This window comes from Carassius gibelio, chromosome A5 (assembly GCF_023724105.1).
Source record: "Carassius gibelio isolate Cgi1373 ecotype wild population from Czech Republic chromosome A5, carGib1.2-hapl.c, whole genome shotgun sequence".
Taxonomy (NCBI): domain Eukaryota; kingdom Metazoa; phylum Chordata; class Actinopteri; order Cypriniformes; family Cyprinidae; genus Carassius; species Carassius gibelio.
Window position 1 is genome coordinate 38,572,600 of NC_068375.1, and position 24,156 is coordinate 38,596,755.

A 24,156-nucleotide genomic window follows, 5' to 3' on the forward strand; every position below is an offset into this window, starting at 1 on the left:
ATTTTCCGATAAAAATAAATAAATAAATAAATGGGGGGGGGGGATATCCACACTTAACTAAATTAATATAACTAAAAAATATAACTATAAATATATAATTTATTTGTTCTATATATATTAATTTCTGTATATTTAAATATATATAAAATATAATTCTCGACATATATTCACACACATTTTCTTTGCACTTGAAGACTCAACCGTCCATCTATGTAAATGAGCTCTGTAATCATAATGATCATTAGTAAGATCAGTGTCAAAACGAACGCTATTTCTGATTCAGCTTTACATCTCTGTTGATAATGACCTTGATCGAACATCTTGATAAAGGCAGTGACGCAGGTCTGTGATAAAACCTTACAGATCCTGATGAGTTTTAGATTTACTATGATTCATTCAAGCAGTCAAACTCACTAATGTTTATGCATCGTGTTTAGTAAGTGACGTTCAAAATGACATTTAGTGCTGTTTTCTGTCTCAACCATGTAACCTTAAAAAAAAAGAAGTTCCAATTAGAATTTTAGAGAAACCACTTCCTCTCTGGTGTTCATGTCACATGTACAGTGTTGCTTGTTTACTACAGGTACACTTCAAAATATCTGAACTCCATCAGAGAAAATAAAATACCACTCAAATGCTGATATTATATTTTCATTGCTGATCATTTCAAAGTGTACAAACCTCTTGTCAAATGTCTTGTTTGAACAGTGAGCTTGTTTTATTTTGAAGTGTGTGTGTGTGTGTGTGTGTGTGTGTGTGTGTGTGTGTGAAATTTACAGTAAAAATACTTCTGATAAGTGCAGGGAACTAAAGGCATTTCTCAGACGGTGTGGTGCTGCAATGAAACGACTGAAATGACTACGAAGTCTCGTTTCTGCGTCAGTCAGTAACTGTTGTTTGCTCGAGTGAAGGAGGTGATGGTTCCCTCAAAAACGTGACGGAGGTGTAGATGTGTTTCTCAGACATGGAAAAATCAGGCCCACCACGGCACACTTTCCCCGTCTACATCTAAAAAAGAAACGGTTTCAGAAAGCTCATATATAAGTCAAAGGTTTGTTGCAGTGCTCATGAAGTAAATGATTCTGACAGATGTGCATCAGTGTGACGCTTTGTTGCATTGCATGACAATTACCTACAGACATCACGACATTAATTATCTTCATAAACATTACTCATGGCCCATATGCTTATCTAAATAAAATCACTTACATGATTTTTAGAGTTGGACATGCCAAAATAAATGCCTAAAAATGGAAGTTTATTTTGAATGAAATTATATTTATTATAAGTTTTTTTTAGTTAAAGAAATTAGTTTCTGACTAACAAATTGTATTTGGGGATTATAAAACTGTACAGAAGTTGTCAATATTATGAATAGTTGCACATAGAGGAAAATCTGAATTTTCCTGCATGTTTTGATATAATGAGAGTAAATGCATAATTGTTCAGATCTACTTAACTCGGTTCATGAGGGATATATCAATAATTAAATTGCTTTAACCTTTACTTTGCTGTACTCAGAAATCCTTTACATAATTAGCTGTTCCCTGTCTTGTCAATCTCTCCTAAAGCTCGATCACCAAATCTTGAATTCAATCTTTGTCAACCAGTTTTCCTTCAGCTATCACAGGTTTTGTTTTCCTTTTGCACCTCAGTTTTTGTGTGAGACAGAAAGCATTATTTGTGCATGTGATAACTGAAAGAATATAATAATACAACATAACAAAATATCCAGCAGTTTTAGCAGGCTGGACATTTTTCAGGCATTACAGGGTAGGAATAAAATCCTCAAAAAGTGGGGTGTTCAAATCACTAACCATATAATGAGTCCCAGTGACAACCTTTACCGAATCTGAGACTCTAGTCTGTTTCTGAAGTCAGTGTCAGCTTTATTTCCATCAGCAGGACTTTGAGGAGCGACAGCGTCCTCTCTTGGTGTCTTCTCAATATGACACAGGGTTTCTGCTGGTGTATGAAGGTGCATTTAAGACTTTTAGAGCAAGGTAATAATATTTAAGAAGTAAAAAGAAGGGAACACTATATTTAAATATTTTCTCTAAATGTAATCCGATAATTAGTTGTAATAGCAACACTGCAAAGTGCTAAAACACAATCTTTACAATATTTTACAAAAGCACAATCTTAAGGTTTGAACAGCTCTGCTCCCAAACACTTGAATATGACATTAACTTTTACTGTAACTTCTGATCACACTACAAAAACAAAGGGTGATGTTCCTCATCAGTATTTTGGTCTTGTTTCCAGTGCACGTCAAAATATTCTTAAATCAGATACATTTACTTGAAAAGCAGATGGACAGATATTCATTCTTGTTTTAAGCATAAACTCATGTTTGCTCAGTTTCTCAGAAAACAAGAATTCACACCTTCATTTTCTTCATCAAGTAAATCTATCTTGATTTAAGGATTTTTACATTTGTATTGTAAAACAAGCAAAAATATATTTTCAGATATTATTTTTGCATTGCATCCAACATTTAATGCAAATATGAATTTGAGACTTTCTGCTCGGATATATATATATATATATATATATATATATATATATATATATATATATATATATATATATATATATATATATTCCCACAACCAAAAAAAAAAAAAAAACAGTACTTAGATCCTAATATTATCTATTGAAACCCAAAATTATACTTAAAATATTAGTAAGGTTAATATATAAAATCATCATTTATTGGGTTCTTTCGATTGGGAAGTGACTGCCCAGAAATAATAATAATAATATAATATTTATTTAATAGTTTTTAAAGTGTCGTTTTATATTTGTAAAATATATTGTTGACTCTTTTAAAAAGTGGTTCAAAAATTATATTATTATTATTAATATTTATTTTATATTTTCTAGTAAATTATGAAAATGTCCCGCATTTTCATGTCACTACCGAAACCATTGGCTGAGACTGAAATGAACTACACCCCTATATTTATGATCAGGAAATATTCTTGTGTCACGCTCTCTCTCATAATTACAGGGTGAGTAGATAGGCCCCATCATTTTGAGATAAATCTGCTCAAAAGTCAGAAAAATCTGTGTGCAGCTCAAAGGAATGTCACTACCGAACACCTTTTTTCTGCTTTTAAGCACCAAAAGCATTACTGTCACTACCGAAACATGGGATGTTCTGTCAAAAATAAAGTAGACTGAATTATCTACTAAGATGTTATAAGTTTGACTTTGCCTTTTACAAAGAAAAAAAAAATCTTGTACATTACACTTGAATTATCGTAATATCGGTGTATTATCATCTGATACACGGAACCACCTTCAGGGTACAATGTTTGAACCATTGGGTGCACATGGTCCTCCAGAATGGTTTCTTGGCAGTGACGTGCCCATCTAGCACAAGTATTAAACCTAGGGAATGCCATGATATTGCAGCCCAAACCATCACTGATTCACCCCATGCTTCACTCTGGGGACCACTACTCCTGTTGGATGTGGTTCATCCTTCATAATGGTATGCTGACATTACTCTGGACAACGTGGCCCTGGATACACCACAAAGACTTGCTGTTCTGATCACAGATGCGCCAGCTAAACACACATTATGTTGAGTGCATTGCATTAGTTTATGTAAAACTGTCAGATAATTCAACCGTCAGATTCTGTTCTTATTGAAGATTGGCCACCACGCTGCACAAATACAGCCATGAAACCTCCAACACTATATTGGCCAGTTTTTCAGTTCCATCGTCCAACCCCTGTATATATAGACACACACACACACACACACACACACACACCGATATTTTTATAGAAATTATATAAACACTTCTTCACACAGGGTCATGTAGTTTTGGATTTCGTTTCCCTTAATACTAAAAAAACCCTTCATTTAAAAACTGCATGTTGTGTTATCTTTGACTAATATTTAAATTTGTTTGATGATCTGAAACATTAAAGTGTGACAAACATAAAAAATAAAAATAAAAATCAGGAAGGGGGCCAACACTTTTTCACACCACTGTATATAAACACAGTCGGAGTAGGAATTTCAAAAAATGTTTATAAAACTTTATTCATGTTTAAACCAAGTGCATTTATCCATTATAAAACCATAATCGTTTTAAATACCAAAAAAGCAAGCAAAAAAAGAAAATCAAAAGACATTAAATTGCATAACAGATCAGTAATAACTAAAACAGCTGGTTAGGAGTCTAGCTTTACAAACAAGTGATCCAGAAACTTCTGTTTTCATGTTTTAACAGCCGTGTCTCTAGATCTGTAGATGACGCCTCTGCTCTTCAGCTCTCGCACCACACCTGAGAGACAAAACACAACATCAACCTCACGCGAGGGATCTTCAGCAAAGGTTTTCACAGAAAATACAACATGTCCGTCATTTCCAGTCATAAGAGAGCCATTCAACCAAAATCAGACACTGACCTGGAGGTAACCGACCCGTTACTGTTACTGCATAGACACCTGGCTTGAAGTTACCTGAGGGAATGACAGAGAATTACTGTTCATGACACTAGTGTCTTTGTAAAGCTGCTTTATAGCTAAACTTGAAGTCGTTTCATAATTGATAAAACATTAACACTGTTATTTTCCTGTATTGTGTAAAAGTGCTACATAAATAGCTGCTTCTGAAGATCTCACAGGTGAAGTGCACTCAAATACTCACTGATTCTTTGCCATTTTGCCACCCAACTGTCCTCTGGGCTCATCATAGCAATAACACTACAATGAAGACATCACACATCAGTGCACAAATGAAATCAGACATTAATGTGTTTTTTAAAAGAATAATCGACTCAACGATAGATAGCATATCAGTTTTAACACACCATAACTTTGTAAACCAGTGTAATTGTCTTTCCTAAGTTGCATTGGTTAGTGTAATAATGCTTTTTAAATGTGAATCAGCACCTATTGTCATTACATGGATGAGAGCAGCTCATACATTCTGCCAAATATCTCTGGAAGAAAGCAAGCAAGGGAGAGTAAATGATGATCATGGAGTGATTTCTAAAAAAAAAATGTTATTACGCACCCATCGAAAGAAGAGCTTGTGCATTCATAAACCATCTCTCGATTGCCCTTCATCTGCAGGTATGATTCACAGTTATCACATCCGTCGTACTCAAACTGATCAATAGTCTGAAACCAGAGAAGATTATAGAGAAATCATATCAAATATAGTCTAGTAAGGGTTGTAACTGTAATGCCTATGACTAACAGTATCTAACAATATAATGTTTAATGTACATTATATTACTGTAAGAAGCAGGCACACAACTCACCATAATATATTCATAACATGTTCAAAACATCATCAGAGGACGCCTATCTATAGAGGTTTATGTCAGTGTTGTCTTGTGCTACACTCATCTGCTCTGAATATGTAAACATGTACATTTCTCAATGATGAAAGCATCTGTTTTGATGAATGTCTCGTTTACCTTGACGAGAGAGCATAGCAGACACGCTCTCAGATGACGCAGATCTTTCGGGACGGTCTCCAGAGACATCCCTGTTGCTCTGATCAATAAATAAATAAATAAATAGTTATAGATGTTCAGTAACAACGATTGTTTCGACGAGTTGTTAGCGTTTGCAAGTAGCCACAACCGCGCATTCAGCGACGCGCAATGACGTCACTGACACGCGCCGCTTGATCTTGATTTGAAATAGTTCTTTATTTTTGGTCATATATAAGTAACTGGAAATATTATGTTATTCAAATGCTGTCCCTACGTTGAATTTAGATCATTAATCTGTAGGTTTGTTTGTGACCAGTGAGCTGCAGTGCCTAAAACAGTACTACATTCCAAAGAGAACGCAAATAAGAGTTTCATAAAGGAATGGAAATTAACGAACGAATAGAAAACACAAAGACTATTAATAAAAATAATAATAATAAAAAATATTCAATGATTTTTCAAAATATTTTTTAAACAAAATGAGTTCTAAAGGAATTTTTAGAGGGTGACCAAAACGAAATGGTCAAAATAAGCGTTTCATAAAGCAATGTAAATTTCCGAATTAATAGAAAACACAAAGCCTAATCATTTTCATGTTTTTTCCCAATAAATATTCCATAATGTTTATTTATCAATCAATATATATGAATAAAATGTCTTCTGAAGCTGGAGCTTAGAGGACAAGTGAGCCTCATTCTAATGCGGTTTAAACATACTCCATGTGTGAACGCGCATAACGGTTCCAGTAACGGTCGCGTTCGGCGATGGTAAATACAAACACACGTAAAGACGTTAAATAATCGGTTTTCATTAACAAAGTTACATAGAGTTTGATGATACACATGCTTCACGATCACAACTTTTATATTTAGGCTATAGAATATTTCTAATGATCTGTTAAATCGAAGATGTATCTATTATGGACTAATGACGTTTTAAAAAGTAATAATGTTGTTATGAAATGTTTATATTGACGTTTATTTGGTCTCCATCTTCTGCAGATCATTTAATGATTATTTGACTTGATGATGATGGATGTTTAGTTTGATAAGTCTCTTCTAAGAGGTAAACTGCAGTAACTTCCTGGTAAAGTTGTGGCTTTTGATAAACAATCCCCAAAACAGCTCAGTCCTCAAGAGAGCGTGCACTTTGAGGTTTCTTCAATAATATGTCTTAGTAAGATAAGATATAAATGATCCAAACATATAATACGATGCAATCCAGTGATGATTGAGAGATGAAGAAATAGAAACACTCCTCAAAAGATCCTGATGATCAGATTTGAGACACATTGATGTTTCTAAAAAAGGATCGATGGAGAATCAAGTAAAGCCAAGCTGCTTCAGTCCAGCTTTCACATGGAAATATTAGGGCTATTGAAGTTATTCTTACATTTACTATATAAAAATCGAAGAGAAGAAAAAAATCAGTCCAAAACAGAATGATAAACTTCATAAAAATATGAATTTGTCAATACATCCAATCAGTGTTAGCATGTTGTAAATATCTATTTAATAATCAGTCTTTAGTGAAAACGGTTCAGTTCATAATTCATAATAATAGTAAATTGTTATTAAAAATCATAATAGTTCTTTTTATCTGGGTTTGGGTTTTACAGTAGTTCTCTCAGTAGTTAAATATATGTATTTATATTAGGGAACACATATTCGCTGTGAAATAAGGGTTTTCCCTCAAACTCATAATTTGCTGCATATTGATATAATATATATTAATTTCTTGAAGTGTCTTGAAGACATAGGCACAGTTCTTCTGGATTGAGTCTGTCTCAGTTTGTTCTGTTTCTTCATGTTACTCCAGACAGACTGATGGTGATCAGATCTCTGTGTGAACACTGGCTGTTGTCAGACTCACTGTGCAAACAAAAATCTCACTGGATGATTACAATTAATGGCAAAAAATAATGTTTGGAAATGTAAACTGATCTTTACTACTGACACACTACAGCAAAAGATAGAAATAACTGACTTAAAACAATTTTTTGTCTGTGAAAATACTACATTTATCTGACGCTTTTATCCAAAGCAACTTACAATTGCTATATATGTCAGAGGGCGCACACCTCTGGAGCAACAGGGGTTAAGTGTCTTGCTCAGGGACACATTGGTTTCTCACAGTGGATTCAAACCCGGGTCTTATCTACTGCGCCAACACCACCCTACACCATACTGGTGGCCTAAGACTTTTGCACAGTACTGTATATACATAGTTTGTTTTTTGTTTTTCAAAAGAAAATATAAAAATAAACTAAATAAAAAATAGTTTTTTAAAAAATATATATAATAATAATAATAAATAAACCTTATAGTTTAGCTATATGTAAGTATTTTACTTACTTTATTTTTATACTCCATAGATGTCAGCTAGAGGGCGCAGTGTGTGTGTGTGTGTGAGAGAGAGAGAGAGAGAGAGAGAGAGAGAGAGAGAGTGTGTGCGTGTGTGATGTGTGTACATGTTTTTCTATCCCGGCGAGGAATTAAACCTGAATACAAACATACTCATGGGGACTTGTGTCACCGTGGGGACCTACATTGAGGTCCCCATTGGGAAACACGCTTATAAATCATACAAAATAAGTTTTTATGATAATGTAAAAATGCAGAAAGTTTGGTGTGAGCGGTAGGATTAGGTGTACGGTCGGTGTAGATCGATACATTTTATCGTTTGTACAGTATAAAAACCATTACGCCTATGGCGAGTGCCCAAACGGGTAGTTAACCAGACTTGTGTGTGTGTGTGAGTGTGTGTGCGCGCACGCGTTTAATGGGTCGGATAAGTTCTGCTCCACCCTCGCTGACAGTCAGCAGGTACACACTCGCGTTCACGCTCAACTTGAAACTTTTCCAGCGTTCTGCTGCTCGGTTCAACAGCACCGAGGCTTCGGGACAGCGCGAGCGGATTCTACTCTCGAAGTGACTGGATTTCTCGACATGGATCCGTGGAGATATAACCAGAGTCGAACAGGTTTGTGAATGTGAAGTCTTAGTTCATTTAGGAACATGGAAACGAGTGTTCAGAAACGGCTCCCTCCTGATAGTCTTCTCGATCGATCCCGCAAAGTTCTGGTTTTATTTGGATAATACATACACGTATATTTTTTTCCGTCGCAGTTTTTTTTAAATCTTGGACCGCAAGGGAAACATTTCCAGGCGTTCTCAGTGGGATCGTGATGCGTGTTTGATCAGAGTGGAATATAACTGAGACATTGTTGCACTGAAGGATACGCGGATTCTGCTACAACCTGCTACATTCTGGAATGTTTGGAATCCTTTGAAGTGGACGCGGCGCACCGCACACTAATGGAGTCATTATGACGTCACGTTATCAATCACGACGCGCGGGAATCCACGGGGAACTCTGTGATATTATTGATCTCACCCTTAGGCGATCATATTAAACTCTTTTTGTGGTTTAAATCAGTGCTCGCGCCAGCAGGCTGTCCGCTGTCAATCACTCTGTCAGTCATGTTCTGTCAGAGACACAGGCCAGTCACCAACTGAAGTTCCTTTAAATTGTTTATAATGTTCTTCTATTTCAAATCTCAACCCTGCTGAGCTTAAACAAAGAAACTACCCACTCTAAAAGCCACTGATTGTTTTGGACAGTTTCAGTGACCTCTAAGGATTCTCCTGTCGTTTATCTGAGCTCTGATTGGACGGATAGCTTTGTGGAAAGTGCATAATGTATGGCTGGGGCCCGCCACTGCGGCCAGGACAATGAGGGTCCCTGTGCGGCGACTGGCCGGGCTCTGGCCGTGGCTGCTCATGGCTGCCTCGCAGGTGGCGTTGGGTCACACGGGCCTGGAACTAGCCGCTGCTGTGGAGTCCGAGCGCTCCACACCCCGAGCCATGATCAAGGTGTCACTGCTGAAGCAGGAGCCCACCAGCAGGCCCATCACCCTAGAAGGGGTGTTCGCCGGGGGCAGCACTGGCTATGCTGAAGGGAAACTGATGCAGGTAAGAGCTGGAAGATGTTTTCAGGGTTTTTCAGTCATGCATTGGACTGATGTTCTTTGTTGGCATCTTCTTGGAATTTTCCATTCTTTGCAGTGGAAAAAAGTTCTTTAGATTATTAAAATGTTTCTTTATACTGGGAAAAATGGTTCAAGAACTGTTCACTGAAAGGTTCTATTGCATTCCTCCGAAAACCAACACAGCTTGCAAGATCTGTAAGGCAATCCAGTTGTGTATCTCATGCATCTTTTCTCTTGGAGGCTTAAACTGGCAGACATTGGCATTATAAAGTATTTGGAGTCTTTTCAGATTGTCTGAATGTCAGTGTATTCGATGTTAGATCAAAGCAAGTGTCATTTATATTAAAGAAACGGCACAAGCGCTCAATCACATTCTCTTTATTTTTGACGTCACTGTAGATGTTTTGTCATATATAGTATCAGAAAACAGTTCTTTGCATGATCATTTTGGTCTTTGAGGCATAAACTGGCAGACAGTGACACTAAAAAAGTATTTGGACGACTGAACAACACTTAAAACTGTCTGAATGCCAATGCATTAGTTGTTAGAAAAAAAGCAAGTGTCATTTGTCCCAAAGAAACAGCAAATGCATGCTCTTCTAGCAAAATGGTTAACAAATAAAAAATGCAATAACTTTTATTTTACAGTTTTGGGCCATAATACAAGTCATGTAGTGCCAGAAACGCCAACCAACAATTCTTTGCATGATCAATAACATGATGGCATAGTGTACAGCGCTAATGTTGTGTCTCCTCGGAGAACTGTTGTCATCTCGCATGCAGAATCGCTCACCTGGGATGTCATCGAATGCATCTGTGCGAGTGCCAAGAACCGCCCGGGTCTTATTGGAGCTGATAGATTTGTGGTGTTGTAAACTGTTAGGTCTGTTCTCTGAGGCCATACTGCCAGATGTTCAGGCTTTGAAGGCTGCAGGTTCTGCGATTCTCTGCGAGAGCCATCCAGATCAAGCCAGAGGGGATGCACTAACTGTAAATGGATCTTGAAAGCCTTTATCCCTGTGGGAAAGAGTTATTGCATCATAAAAAATAAACTAAAACCGAGTTAGTGCAATGCGTGTTTGTGATCGTCTTGATGAGGTTGTGTTTGAATTTGACTGCAGTTCACATTAAAAGATGATTGCTTCATTAGACACGGATAAAGAAAAGTGTTTCTGGAGATTTCTTTTATTGGCAAAATGCATTTAGCTTCTCTGTTCGGGTTGCAAGTTGTAACTAGATTTTTGCCGCATGTCCAAAACGGTGCTGTGTTGTGGGTGGTTGCTAAGGTGTTCGGAGTGGTTGCTAGGTGGCTTCTTACTGTTTCAAGTGGAGAAAGTCCACCCTCCAAGTCTCTGTGATATTCTGGTCTCTCCTCAGTGAAAGTCTGGGAGTTTATTTAGGCTGTTTTATCAAATTCACAAATGTTTTGTGGTGTTATTCATGCCTGCCGGTAACTAGTATCTACATGCAAAGTGTAAATTATGAATGCAAGCCTGTGCAAATGAACATTGTGGGTTTGTAACTCAAAGGTTGAAAGTTCAAGCCCAGTAAAAGGGTGTTTTGTGAACTCTCGAGGTGCTGAAGACGGCAGTTGTATTTGAACGAGTGCTTTGCATTGGTTAAGAAACGTCAATTGGGAAGAACTAATTATTAGAAAGATAATGCATGCATGTGTGTCTGATTTACAGAAGGGTATCAGTCTCTTGGTTACAGAGAGCATGTCGCACAGACCGATGCTTTTTGTTGCACTGCCAACCTGTTGCAACAGGCCTGGCTTGCTTTGGCGCATTGTCCTCCTCCATAATGTTCCCTTCCTCTAGGGGACAAAGTGATAGAAGCAGGTGGGGGTAGGGGGAAGTTGCTATCTTTTCTTCCCTTACTTTTTCCTTTGGCCGGCCCACATGAATTCAACATTACGACTTTTATCTCCTGCTGGGATGAATGCTGTCCAATGATCTACTTCTGTAAAGCTTGTTTTTATACTGTGCATCAAATTATGGAGTGCACTAGGGCCGGGGGAATTATATCTCTATATTTTTTGGTCTTTTGACAATATTTGATGTATAAATCTGGATATTTATATGTATTTGCCTTGCAATTGCTTAGTTTTTTTCACTTTTGCTATTTAGATTAAAAAATATTTCATAAACAAATAACATCAAGTTAAAATAGTAATAAAGGCATGTTTTGTTGAACAAATGCTACAAGGAAAAATATATACTTTAAATCTTTTATAAAATATTTAGAAAATCTCTCTCTCTCTCTCTCTCTCTCATATATATATATATATATATATATATATATATATATACATACACACACACATGAAATACATAAAATAATCTTGTCAATCAATTCATGTTTTTTGCCTAATTAACTCCAGGAAGAATATTTACATTATATTTTTCTTCTATAACTTACTTTTTTATCCAATTAAATACAGTAAAAAAATAAAAATAAATAAAAATAAAGGCCTGTTTTCCACAATTTTTTTTCACCAAGTGAAAATAATATTTACAATATTTTCTAGACCATTTTTTTACTACTATTATTATTTTTTAAAGAAATAACAATTGTGTTTGTAGCGATGACTCTACTGAAAGGTTAAAATTGAGTGCTGTATTCATTTCATATGAGAAACAAATCTAAAATCAGAGGAAGAAATAACTAAATTTGTCTAAAGATGTTCTTTTAGCCAAATAAGAAGTGCACTGAAATCATTATGATGTTGACAGTGTTGTTAATTTTATATTTCCAGTCCAATACAAGGTGAACTTTTAATATATGTCACCTGGCCCTACAGTCTACGGTTCATTTGCCTCTGTGTTGAATTCCAAACTGAATGAGTGAAGCAACATGCCTCTTTAGATAAGTGTGCTGGATTAGTGCTTTTCCAGGCGTGTCTGCCTCGCTGTCCTCGGGCGGCTCTGAATTCGCCGCGTTGAGGATGACAGCCAGTTTTCATAACCACCAGTAATTACACATCTCCCGTCCCATTTGATCTTCCTAAGCATGTTGTTTCTCCAGGACACAGGTTGGCGAGCGGCGCTACCCAAATTCGACTGGCTTTTCTGGGCCGGTCGGCGGATCACAGGCAGAGAAAAACAAGATCAGACATGATGATGGTGGAAATGTTTTATTTAAGGAGAAACGGCCTCTTGGCGCAGCCGCTGGTCTTTAATGGAGGCTCTGTTTATTTTGCATTACAAATGTGCAATTTGATTTGACACAAGTGGTACCTTTTGCTGTTTAAACCAAAAATATATTAGATTATATATCGTTCTAATATTCCAGTACAGACGTGCTATTTGTACGTCAGTAAAACACATGATGTGAAGTCTTTTTACCACACCGGTTGTCTTTCATAATTCTCCAGATGCATAGCCTAAGCATAACTTGTGTCTGGTGCTGTTTATGCCAATAAAGAAACACAGCAACCCCCAAAATGTATTTAAATATGGACTAAATATTATAAACTAAGAAGCTTGTTTCCCCCACAGGATAAAGACAAGGTTATAATGACTTTATCTCGCAAATCTCTTATATTTGAGAAAAGAAAGTGAGATATAAAAAGACTTTTGAGAAAGAAAGATTCTAATTCTAATTTGGTTTTGGTGAAACGATACAGAATTGCGAGGGAAAAGTCTGAATCGACCCTTTTCCGGGAGTTTGATTGACAGGCCATCTGACCAATCACAACCCAGAATCTGCTCTGTTGTCCGACAAACAAACCAGAGTCGAGTAGATTAACGTCGGTGGGCTTGAACATCAAAAATGGTGCGTACTGGCGTCCTTCCACGGTTAAAACAAGATAGCTTCCGATGTTCACTCGTGTTTATTTTGTGCTGTAACTTGTCAAGAGGAAGAGATGATCAGAGGCCCGTTTCAGAAGGAAGGTTTGTCAAACCCGAGAAAGCGTACTAAGTCAAGCCTGTTTCCAAAAGAGAGAGGTAACTTCGAGTCAGTCACTGTGTGTGAACATAACCTGGCCGGGAGCAGATGACTGGAAACAAGAAGACAAAAATACTAAGAAGAGCATATTTTGCAAAGCTGGTACATTCGTTGCACACACTGAATCATCATGCATTTCATTACTCTAATTGAGAAATGATTCCTAATGATTTAAATGTGAGGATGTGTTGCATTAAATCAATAAAACGACAATGCATTTATTGTAAAGAAGATGCACATGCACGCTTTAGCCGAAAAAAAAATGCAATGACAGATCTGGACACTTCAGTCACTCTTGTGTTGAGGGAAGAATTAATTTCCAAATTGTTTTTGAATCTAGCAGTGGATGCGAGGGTCCGGTTTGAGCCTCCGGTGGGTCAATTAAACGATGCTAACTCGTTTTAAAGAGTGTGCTTTCCTTCTAAGTCTATTAGATTAGTTTCCTCCTCCTTCCCTTCACGTTTGTTTGGCGCTTTGTGGCGGAGAGGTCAGCTTAACCTTTGTAAACGCTCACAAAGAGGCGTATCAGGTTCTACTGAGCCCCTGACTGAAGCTACGGATCTAAGATCAGATCCTCTTACAGTAGTTCTGTGTGGCATGATGGGTCAAATGAGTTCGGGGGAGATTTTGCTCTTCTGCTTAGATCTGCTTAAGCAATCGCACCAACCCCAAACTTTTGAATGATAATGCATGTAAGTTTTTTTTTCTACAGTTTATGCATATGTTTTAATTCAGTTTTCAGCTAAAAGAAGTACTTCTGATGGCTGCCCAGCTCTCACCTAACCTTCACTATCGTCAGCCGATCTGCAAACTGACCTCATGTTTCTCGTGTGACCTTACAGAAATGGCTTCTTGGATTACGAGGAGCGTGACAGCAGACGTCTTGGCAGCCTCGTATCTATCGTGTAACTCTCCACTTTTCTTCTTCCAAACTATCTCCTGTCCCGTCTGATCTCTCAGGAGGACGGATGATAGGGAGGCCGGGATGGATGCATTAATGGAGTACGAGATCAAAGCGTTAGGTTGAAGACGCGAGTCTGGATGATTAAAAAGGAGTTTGTTTACTCTGTGCTTCCGATAGGCCTCCCCTCCCCTCGTTCAGATGGATTTCCTGTCTATATTTCCCTCTTGGAAACTGATAATGATAACAGGCCATCCGTCCCGACCTGTTGATGTTTGACTTCCAGCTTTCGCTTTAGTCTCCTAATGTTCCTCTCGGAAAGAAGAATCTCTCTTGAGTTTCAGAAGAGATCTCGGCATAAATGCAAACATTTCTCATCATGTTCTCCCAAGATAAAATGATCTGTGCTGACAAAAAACAAAGCAAAAGAAACTGTACAAGTGCAAGTAACACACTGAATAAAATGTCATATTTTGTAGTAGAAACCTGAAATGGTGATTTTCTTTAAAATAAAACTGAATTAAAAAAATCTAGAAAATTGAATTGTTTTTTAGAAATTGAAAATCAGAAATGCTGCCTTATCAACTAACTGAAAAACAAGTTTGTGTTGAGGTATTAACATTATTAAACAATGAAAAAAAAGGAATAAAAATCAATGAAAGGGATATAGAAATATATATTAAAAAATGAAAGATCGCAACAGAATTTTTAAAACTTAAAATAAAATGAAAACTGAAAATATACAAATATTTTTTTAATGGCTTTAATATTAGTTGATTCGATTTAGTATTTAAATATGTATATTTATTTTTATAAATTCTATAATAGTATATAAATAATGCTAAAATGACTGGATTTGGGTTGCTGTCGATGCATTTCACAATTAACTAAATAAAACTTAATTAAAACATTAAATGAAAACCTTGCAATAGAAAAAAAAACTTTATAAATATTGAAAAAATACTGAAACGTTAAACAAGTAAATTACTGGAACTAGAACTGAAATAAAAATAAAGATCTATGGAAATAAACTATTTAATACAAATATTTAAAAAAAACATAACATCAAAATTACTGTACATAAACTAAACTAAAATTTAAAATGAAAACTGAAAATATAAAAATATTTTTACAAATAATTGTAATATTTATAACTTCTATAGTAGTAAATGCTGCCTTGCCACTCAGCTGAAAAGTTAGACAAGTAATCAATTCAATTACTGGAACTAGAACTGAAATAGAAATTAATTAAATATATAAAGGAATAAACATATTTAATACAAATAAATTGTAAACATTTTTAAAATGACATCAACAAAATTACTAAAACCTTTTAACTAAAATTAATATATATATTTTTGAATAAATAAATAAAATAAAGATAGTGTCTAAAAATAAATAATTTGTAATTTTACTATATTCAATAATAGTATAAAAAATAAAATAATGGTTCGGGTTGCTGTTTTAGTAACAATATTTCACTCTGAATTCAGGACATTTCACAATTTAAAATAAAACAAAATAAAATAAACATACAAATATTAAATGAAAAATGTAAAAGTCAAATGTTTAGAAATGTCAAGTTTAGAAATGCTGCCTTGCCAACTGACTGACAAGTAAAACAAATAAACTACTGAAACTAAAAATGGATAAATATTTTTTTTTAAATGACATCACAATAAAACTAAAATGAAAACCGAAATTTCATTTAAATTTCAAAATATATTTTTTATAATACATTCTAGAATTGTATCTGATTAATATAATAATAATTTATAATATTTCTAAATTCTATAATAGTATATAAATAATGCTTAAATAACACTGGAGATGGGTTTAGCTTTAGCTTTCAATATAAGCTCCCCATACTTGTTATATATCATGCATTGACTCAGTTTTGTTCCTTCTCATTTCTCCTCGGGAATTGTTGAAGAAGTAAATGTCCTGTGCTTTTAAAGAGCAACGTCTGAGAAATGCCATTTCCCCTGCCTAATCTGAAATTGATCATTAGTTTATTTACTAATTGTTTCGGTTCCTGATTTGCATTCTGAACACAGAAGAACAATGCTAGAACAAAACTACCACACGTTTGGACTTTATAACAGTTACATCAGTAATGTAAGTGAATGATGCAAACCACATTCCACGTGCCTTTGTGCAACATCATTCGCCCCTGTGAGTGTCGGTGGTGATGTATTGAAGGCTAGCAGATGTTACAGGTTATTGCAGTATATGATTGGGTTCACAGTGCCATCACTTCTGGTTGCACCAAACCGAGCCAATCAGATGACATGCTTTTATGGCCTACTAATAGCTTGTTGTTTCCTTCGTGTCATTGTGGAATTCTGGATGATTTGAATGAAGACGAGAGCAACAGGAAGGGACTCTGGGTTTGTTTTTATGAAGCTGATTAAAGTCTGTGTGTCGACTCGTAGCATGTCCTGAGTTGAGATTTCACAAATAATTGGCTCTGTGGTGGTTTTGAACTCTTAACTACCTGTAAAAGCCTGATTAATCTCCTCTGTTGACTCTTGTGTAAATCCATAATAAAACTCTATGAAGACGATAATCCCTCATTTAACTCTCTAATAGGCTTTGCACTAGAGAGATGTACAGTTAACCATGGATTTCTAGCATAGTCCTCATGTAATTTCAAAACTGTATGACTAACCCGATCTCACGGCAATTCGTACGTATTTTACAAGGTGGCTTATTCGTACGAATTCGTACGACCACACTCGTACAATTTCATACGATTTTTGCCAAATGGTACGTATTTTACGAGTTGCACAATTCGTATGAATTTGTACGAATGACCTACACCTAACCCCTCCCCTGAACCTAACCGTTAGACAAATTGTATAAAATCGTACAAGTGAGGTCGTACAAATTCGTACGAATAAGCCACCTTGTAAAATACGTACGAATTGGTCATAAGATAGCGTTGGTGGAACACAGAAAATGACGTTTCAAAAAGTGCTGGTCTTGGTTTCCATTGGCTCTCGTAGTATGTCTAAAGATGCTTCGGAAGTCAGTGGGAACGGAAACTGTTTGTTTACCAGCTTTCTTCAAAATATCTTTTGTGTTCAGCAGAAGAAAGAAACCCATAGAGGTTTGGAATGACATGAAGATGAGCAAACGATGACAGGAATGTCATTTTTGGGTGGACTGTCCCTTTAAGGACACTTTTAGCACTGGCTTAAGCAGTGTTGCACACTTTTACATTTGGTTTTAAATTTGTATTTATAATTGAGTTAATATTCTGTAAAAATGTCTACTTAATTTCAGCAATTGTGCATGTTTTTTTTTTTCTTCTATCTTTAAATGAAATATTTTTTTATATCATTTATATAGGCTTATATATCAGCTACCTTGCTCTTTAAGAAATAGACATTGGTCCAATCTGAAAATCAATAGTGGTTGACCACTAGTTTTTGATCCGGTCAACTGCTTCCCACTTTCCACCTTAAATGACCAATCACAGATCATTTTGTATTTATTTCCTGTTTAGAAGTGTTTATTTGAAATAGATGATGCATACAGTATGAATCTGTGATTGAGGCTTGTGATTGGCTGATAAATTTGTCTCTTTTTATCAAGTTCAATTGTTTTTAAATAGATTTCCTTTTTAAATGATTTATTTCTAATTATTTGAGGATACATTATGTTAAATAAAACACACATTGCATTTGAGAACTGCTGCATGTTGTATTACTGTTCAAAACGCTTTATATTGGCTATTGGCCACTCTACTCCATATTGACTTCGGCCGTCATAAAATCAATACTGGTTATTTTAACCACTAATTAACAAAGGGTTAAGTGACCCTGGGTTAACAATTTTAACTGTGAAAAGCTCTTGATAAGCATAAGATGAATAGCACCGGTTTAAACTTATTAACCAGATTTCCCTGTGAAACATTTGAGCTGCAGTTAGACGAGCAATGAATGCATGAAATGCGTCTTTCTTTCGGCTGTAGACGAGAGCGGTGAGGTCAGCGTTTCCATCAGCAGGTGTGTCTTGTCTGTTCCTTTACAGATTTATCAGCGAGTCTTTGAATCTTTTAAATGGGGGATTTCCAATCGCTAACACTTGGCTGTGATCTTTATGAGGATTTTTCCTTCTACTTTCACAGTTTCCATTCATTGGCCTCTTTTATTTTGTCTCCTTGCACCGACTTCAGTTGAGGTTGTAATGTGGCCGGTGTTCCCTAGCTTGGATATTTTTAATTGGTGATACTTTTTAAGAGGATGAATGCATGGTAAGGATGCCGCTTGTCGGAGAGGGTTTTATCGTGTTGACGGCGTGCTTTAGCTCACAGTCTGTCAGTGCACTGAATACTCTCTGATGAGGAGATCCGTGTGTAAGTTCACATCCTTCAAAGCGCTAGTGGTCAAACAATTTGTGTTTTTTGACAGCCGATATCTTGGAAAGCAGCGGGGCCGATAGCCGATATAAAACCGATAATTTTAAGTCATTTGACAATGGATTAAAAAATAAATGTGTGAAAGAAACATGCTTATACTTTAGATGACCGTATTTTCACAAATAAATATTAAATCAAAATATAATTAAAAAGAAAGTAAACACTGTAACCATCAGGGCACTCAGTATTCTGGGAAGTTTGTGTTCACTGGGAATCATGTTTTTCAAATAAAGCCAGGTATGCCTCATTATAGATACATACAGCACACAGTGAAAATGACATGAATATGACAGTGGGCAAATGCATAATGCGCAGAATAATTTGAAATCACGAGTTTAAAGTTTAAAGCATTCAATTGAAAAATTACAAATATTGGCCGATATATCGGCATTGGCGATATATCGGTCGACCACCACAAAGCGCCGCTGCTGTTTTTAAAGCAGCACTTTTCACTCGTTGACTGTTAAACGATTGCTTCCGACCGGTTGTTGGTGGGGACTCTGCAATAAAAGATTATTGTCATTCAGTCTATTTATTTCTTGCTCTCAGCAGCCATTTATTTATTGCTAATACACACATCTGATCGTTTCTGGTGGACGTGAAGATGCTAAACCAGTCTAATTATACAGGACTTCCTTAAGAACTTGACTTGATTGAAGAACGGTAATCCAAAAATAAATGTTGTTTAAAATTGTTGTAGTTATATTATATTGAAACTTAATTTACCAGAATTTGTAAATATTAAAAGTTTTTAAGATTATTATATAATTATTTTATTATATGATTATATTATATATCAATTTAGTGCTGAATAAAAGTATTTAAAACTCTTGTCGACCCTGTCCTGGTGTAGTTAGCTAGGTCAGTGTGTGTGTGTGTGTGTGTGTGTGTGTGGATGAAGTGGATGCATGGCAAAGCTCTTAAAGTCACTGGGCCGCAGTCTTTTGTTTTAGTCATTAGAAGAGAAAGGAATGCTGGGATGTATCTGTGTCTGTCAGTGGCATGTTATACAACAGATTCCTCTGGAGTTTTCAGGTAAACAGTCTGTGCGGCAGAGCGTCGCATTACACACACCGTACACACAGCAAACAGCAGCTAAACATGCTGATGGGCTTTTGTTTATCCCAGGTCATTTTTAACTGTGGTGTCATGCAATCCCAGATGATCTTTTGTGTTTCACACTCTATATACTTCAGTTATTCAGGCTGAATGCCTTTTGGCACCACCATTTCAGCTTAGAAATGTGTGTAATCCTGAGTTAATTGTGGCTTAAATGAATCTTTTAGATATTGTTTGTCGTTCCAAACATACACTTATTTTTTCATCCATCTTTATTTTTTTTATAGTGATCGTGACTGTCAGGCTATAATAACTGTCTAATGGAGAAGCGATTAGTCAGCAGCGAAGACTTAATACCTCTTTTCTGTTTCTATTTAGACTTACTAGAAAGGATTATTTCGTTTACGATCTATTTTGGTTTTTCTACTTTCGTTTTCATTTGTATTTTGAGCATGACCGCCATCATTCACTTGGATTAAATGACATTATATGTGTTCCACAGATACAGACAGACAGTTTGGGGTTAATAAATCATTTTAATGTACAATTGAACTATTCCTTTAAATATTTTCATGTAGAAGATTACCATTAAAAGTTGGGGTCAGTGTTTTTCAAAGAAGTCTTTTCTACTCCCCAAGGTCACATTTATTTGAGCAAAAACTGACAAAATACTGTTGAATTGTGAAATATATTTTAAATATACTGTATATATGTGAATTTTAACATTTAATTTATTGCTATAATGTATTTTCAGCATCATTCCTCAAGAAACATTTCTGATCATTATTGGTGTTGCAAACAGTTCAAAAGAGCAGCATTTCATTGATTATTATAAATGCCTCGACTGTCACTTTTGATCAATTTAATGCATCCTTGCTAAATAAAAAATATATATATTTCCAAGAAAAAAAATTAGAATGGGGGTGTACATAAGCAATATTTTGCAGTGGAGCCCAATAGTAGAATCATCTGCATGTGATATTTCATTCATTGTCCCACACGGCCTTGTTTTCTGCGGTGACTCCATCTGAGATCTTTGGAGTTCATCACCGTGTGTCCAGCAGTGTTTCAGGATCTCTGACTGTAATGAATGATAATTGTCAGTTTGCAGCTCAGCTGATGAGATTCAGATGTGGGCCGTTGGTTTTATTGGTTCGGTCTGTGGGTGGAGATCAGGATCTGTGCTCGCCCAAAGATAAAAACATCATCTGAATGTCAAAGGGGAATTGACTTCTGACACACAGCGTCTGTTCTCCCTCTGCTTGAGGTTTTGTGTGGATTCCTGCTGGGAAAAATCATATTCTCAGAGCTTGCGTCATATAATTTGGTGTGTTCCCCTTTGTATATGTCACAAGGTCAGTGTGTTTGTGTATGTCTACAAGCGCAACAACTGCTTTGATCATGACCCGCTAACGTGCTCTACGTGATTAATGCTTTTATTAATAACTTGCATCCTCTTGGCTTCCTCTTATGGATATGTTTTTTTTGTGTGCAATCGGAAGACTTTGTAAACAATAATGTGTGCCATGTGGCTTTTTCATTAGAATACATCAAACATAGAGGACCGACACAGGAAGACTAGGATTAATAAAGAAAAAACAGGCAAATAATGCTACTGAAGTCAGTTTACATTTAGTCATTTAGCAGACGCTTTTATCCAAAGGGACATACATATGAGAACAATAGAAGCAATCAAATAGCAAGGATATGCAAGTGCTATAACAAGTCTTGGTTAGCTTAATGCAGTACACGTAGCAAGGTTTTTTTTAACATAGTGATGCCATGTAGACAGAGAAGAGAAGCGGTCCAAGAACAGAGCCCTGAGGCACCCCAGTAGTTTATAGTAGTATATTCACATTTATAAGGTTACAAATGGTTTCTATTTCAAATAACTTTATGCTAAAATTATATGGAAAAAATATGAAGCAGCACAACTGTTTTCAACATCGATAGTAGTCAGAAATGTTTCTTGAGCAGCAAACCAGTATATTATAATGATTTCTGAAGATCATGTGGCACTAAAGACTTGACTAATGATGCTGAAAATTCAGCTTTGACCACAGCAATCAATTAGTATTAGTACAGTATATTACAACAGAATTCAATTGTTTGAAATTATAATAATAATTCATAATTTGACAGTTTTTACTGTATTTTTGATCAAATAAATGCAGCCTTCTTAAAAAAAAAAAAAAAAACCTTACAGAGAACAAACTTTTCAACAGTATTGGAATATGTTTGTGACTGAATCTTTTAAATTATCATTGCGTGTGCATGAATAATAATAATAATAATAAAGCAATGACTATATTTGACATCTTGCAGCTGTTAGCCATTTTTTGAGAAAAGCCGTATTCTAGTTCATGAGATGTTAGTAAACCTCTGTTGTCAGTGGCGCCGTGTTGTTTACGCTCTTCAAGCTGTTGTTTCTCTGGATCTAATGTATGGCTTTAGCCGAGAGTGTGAGGTCAAGGTTTGGCTAGTTAGTCAGCTGGTAGAGCTACACTGAACCACTCTGCTGCCAAAAAGCATATTTCCCCATTGATGTCCTGTTGTAGCATATAGGTCTTTATTAATGTGGATGTTTTAGCACGGAGTTTTTTTATTGCCTTATATTTTCTCTCTATGATGTCATAGTGAAGGCTTAGTCATCGCTTACACTTTACAATAAACTTCCATCGGTTTACATTACAAACTAACAATCAGTTTTACTTTGTCATTTACGTTGATCTTTTTTTTTCATCAATTTAATAATTCTATTTTTTACCGTTTTAATTGTTAATTGCAAAAGTTTTAATATTTACTGTAATACTTTCTGTAATATTTAAGGACTAACCTGGACTAACAATGAAAATATCTTGTTGTTAACCAACTTTAACAAAGATTATAGAATATTGTAAAAACATTGTTAATTGCAAAATAATGTTGATGCATTAACTAACATTAAGAGACCTTAATGTAAAGCATATCCAATCACATTAACAGATATGTTTAATTATAAAATAATATATTTATTGTTAGTTGATGTTAATTAATACCTTTAATAAATGAAACCTTGTTTATAAGTATTTAATGAATATGAATTAATATGTATATATATTAACTGACATTAACAAATATAAATAGTTACAAAAATATTATTTAAAGCCCATTAGTGAGTTAAACATTCATTAATTAACCAATTTTAACTAATATGACTTAATAAACAGGACTGAATGGTTATAATCGTTTAAATTTGCAGATTCATACATTATTATGATTATTATGTTATGTTATGTTGAGGTAAGCAGAGGTCAGAAGGTTACTGCGGTGTGTGAGAAAAGTCCCCTTCGTAACCTAATTTCAGTTTTAATGAAGTTTTATCTGTGTGTCATGGACATTTATGTGAAATTAATGGGATATATCTGATCATTTCCTATCCTCCATTACTCTTCATCAGTGGCTCAGATCTCAAACAAAAGCCATATTGTAGACGCAGATCCGGACAGAAAACACTTCTGACTGTGGATCTGTGGAATCACATGCTCTCCGTACAGCCGGCCAAGAGCCGCACAGTGGCCCGCTGCTGACCTCTCCTCACGCTTTCTCTCCCCGGACGAGACCTCAGAGCCGACTGACGGAGGGTTTGTGTTTGTGCCAACCCTGCCTTTCCCAAACACTCCGTCTAAATGCTTTTCCAAGTGACCTCTGTGGTGCTTTTGCTGACGCTTGTGCAAATAACATCAGTTTGATGCAGGATTTGTTGGTTGTTAATACTTTTTAGGGCGTTTCTGTAATTTTAGTTTTTTTTTTTTATCAGCTTTTTTAAATGTGAGTGTGTGTGTGTGTGTGCGTATGTATGTATGTATGTGTAAATCCTGTGGCAAAACAGAGAAACACATAGACTTAATTAGCATAGCTGCTGTTCCAATAAAGTAAAATTAATTAGTTTAACCCAAGATAAAGAGTAAGAATGTGCATTTGATCAAATACAACTGAAGTCCCAATTTAAGAGATACATTATTCGATTGTTTGGTGAAAGAGATGTGTTTTTAATCTAGATTTAAACAGAGAGAGTGTGTTTGAACCCCGAACATTATCAGGAAGGCTATTCCAGAGTTTGAGAGCCAAATGTGAGAAAGCTCTACCTCCTTTAGTGGACTTTGCTATCCTAGAAACTACCAAAAGTCCAGCGTCAGTTTTAGTTGTTTTTGTTTTTTTAGTTAAGGTAAGCTAAATGAAAATAAGAAATGTTGACTTGACTTTTTTTTTTTTTCTTCACTTTGAATTATTTTAGCACAAGTTAAACTAAATAAATGATTTTATTTCCTTGGCAGCTAGCTGAAAAACTTTATTTTATTTTATTTCTGGCTTTTGTTTT

General features: G+C 35.6%; 2 protein-coding genes across 3 annotated transcripts in view; one reads left to right on the forward strand and one right to left on the reverse strand.

The window, feature by feature from the left end:
• Positions 1-4,034: 4,034 nt before the first annotated feature.
• Positions 4,035-5,654, reverse strand: LOC127988133 (transcription elongation factor SPT4). The gene is made up of 5 exons (XM_052590705.1): positions 5,448-5,654; positions 5,039-5,145; positions 4,670-4,725; positions 4,429-4,482; positions 4,035-4,304 (listed from the first exon to the last, which is right to left on the reverse strand). Exons 1-5 carry the CDS (start codon positions 5,514-5,516, stop codon positions 4,237-4,239), a joined length of 354 nt encoding a protein of 117 aa, XP_052446665.1. The 5' UTR covers positions 5,517-5,654; the 3' UTR covers positions 4,035-4,236.
• A 2,474-nt stretch (positions 5,655-8,128) lies between these two features.
• The window catches only part of LOC128014899 (E3 ubiquitin-protein ligase RNF43), a 59,596-nt gene continuing 43,568 nt past the window's right edge, over positions 8,129-24,156 (forward strand). The window contains exon 1 of one of the 2 annotated variants that reach the window (XM_052598597.1): positions 8,129-9,442. In XM_052598597.1, the coding sequence (XP_052454557.1) occupies positions 9,203-9,442 (240 nt within the window). In that variant the 5' untranslated portion in view covers positions 8,129-9,202. The remainder of the gene's footprint in view (positions 9,443-24,156) is intronic. The other variant, XM_052598596.1, reaches the window with a different exon arrangement.

Excerpts from the sequence above, each read along its gene's own strand:
- LOC127988133 (XM_052590705.1), bottom strand. The coding sequence starts at position 5,516 with ATGTCTCTGGAGACCGTCCCGAAAGATCTGCGTCATCTGAGAGCGTGT. Across the intron at positions 5,146-5,447 it reads TGCTATGCTCTCTCGTCAAG|ACTATTGATCAGTTTGAGTA; the intron begins GTAAACGAGACA and ends CTCTGGTTTCAG. Across the intron at positions 4,483-4,669 it reads GGCAAAATGGCAAAGAATCA|GTAACTTCAAGCCAGGTGTC; the intron begins GTGAGTATTTGA and ends TCATTCCCTCAG.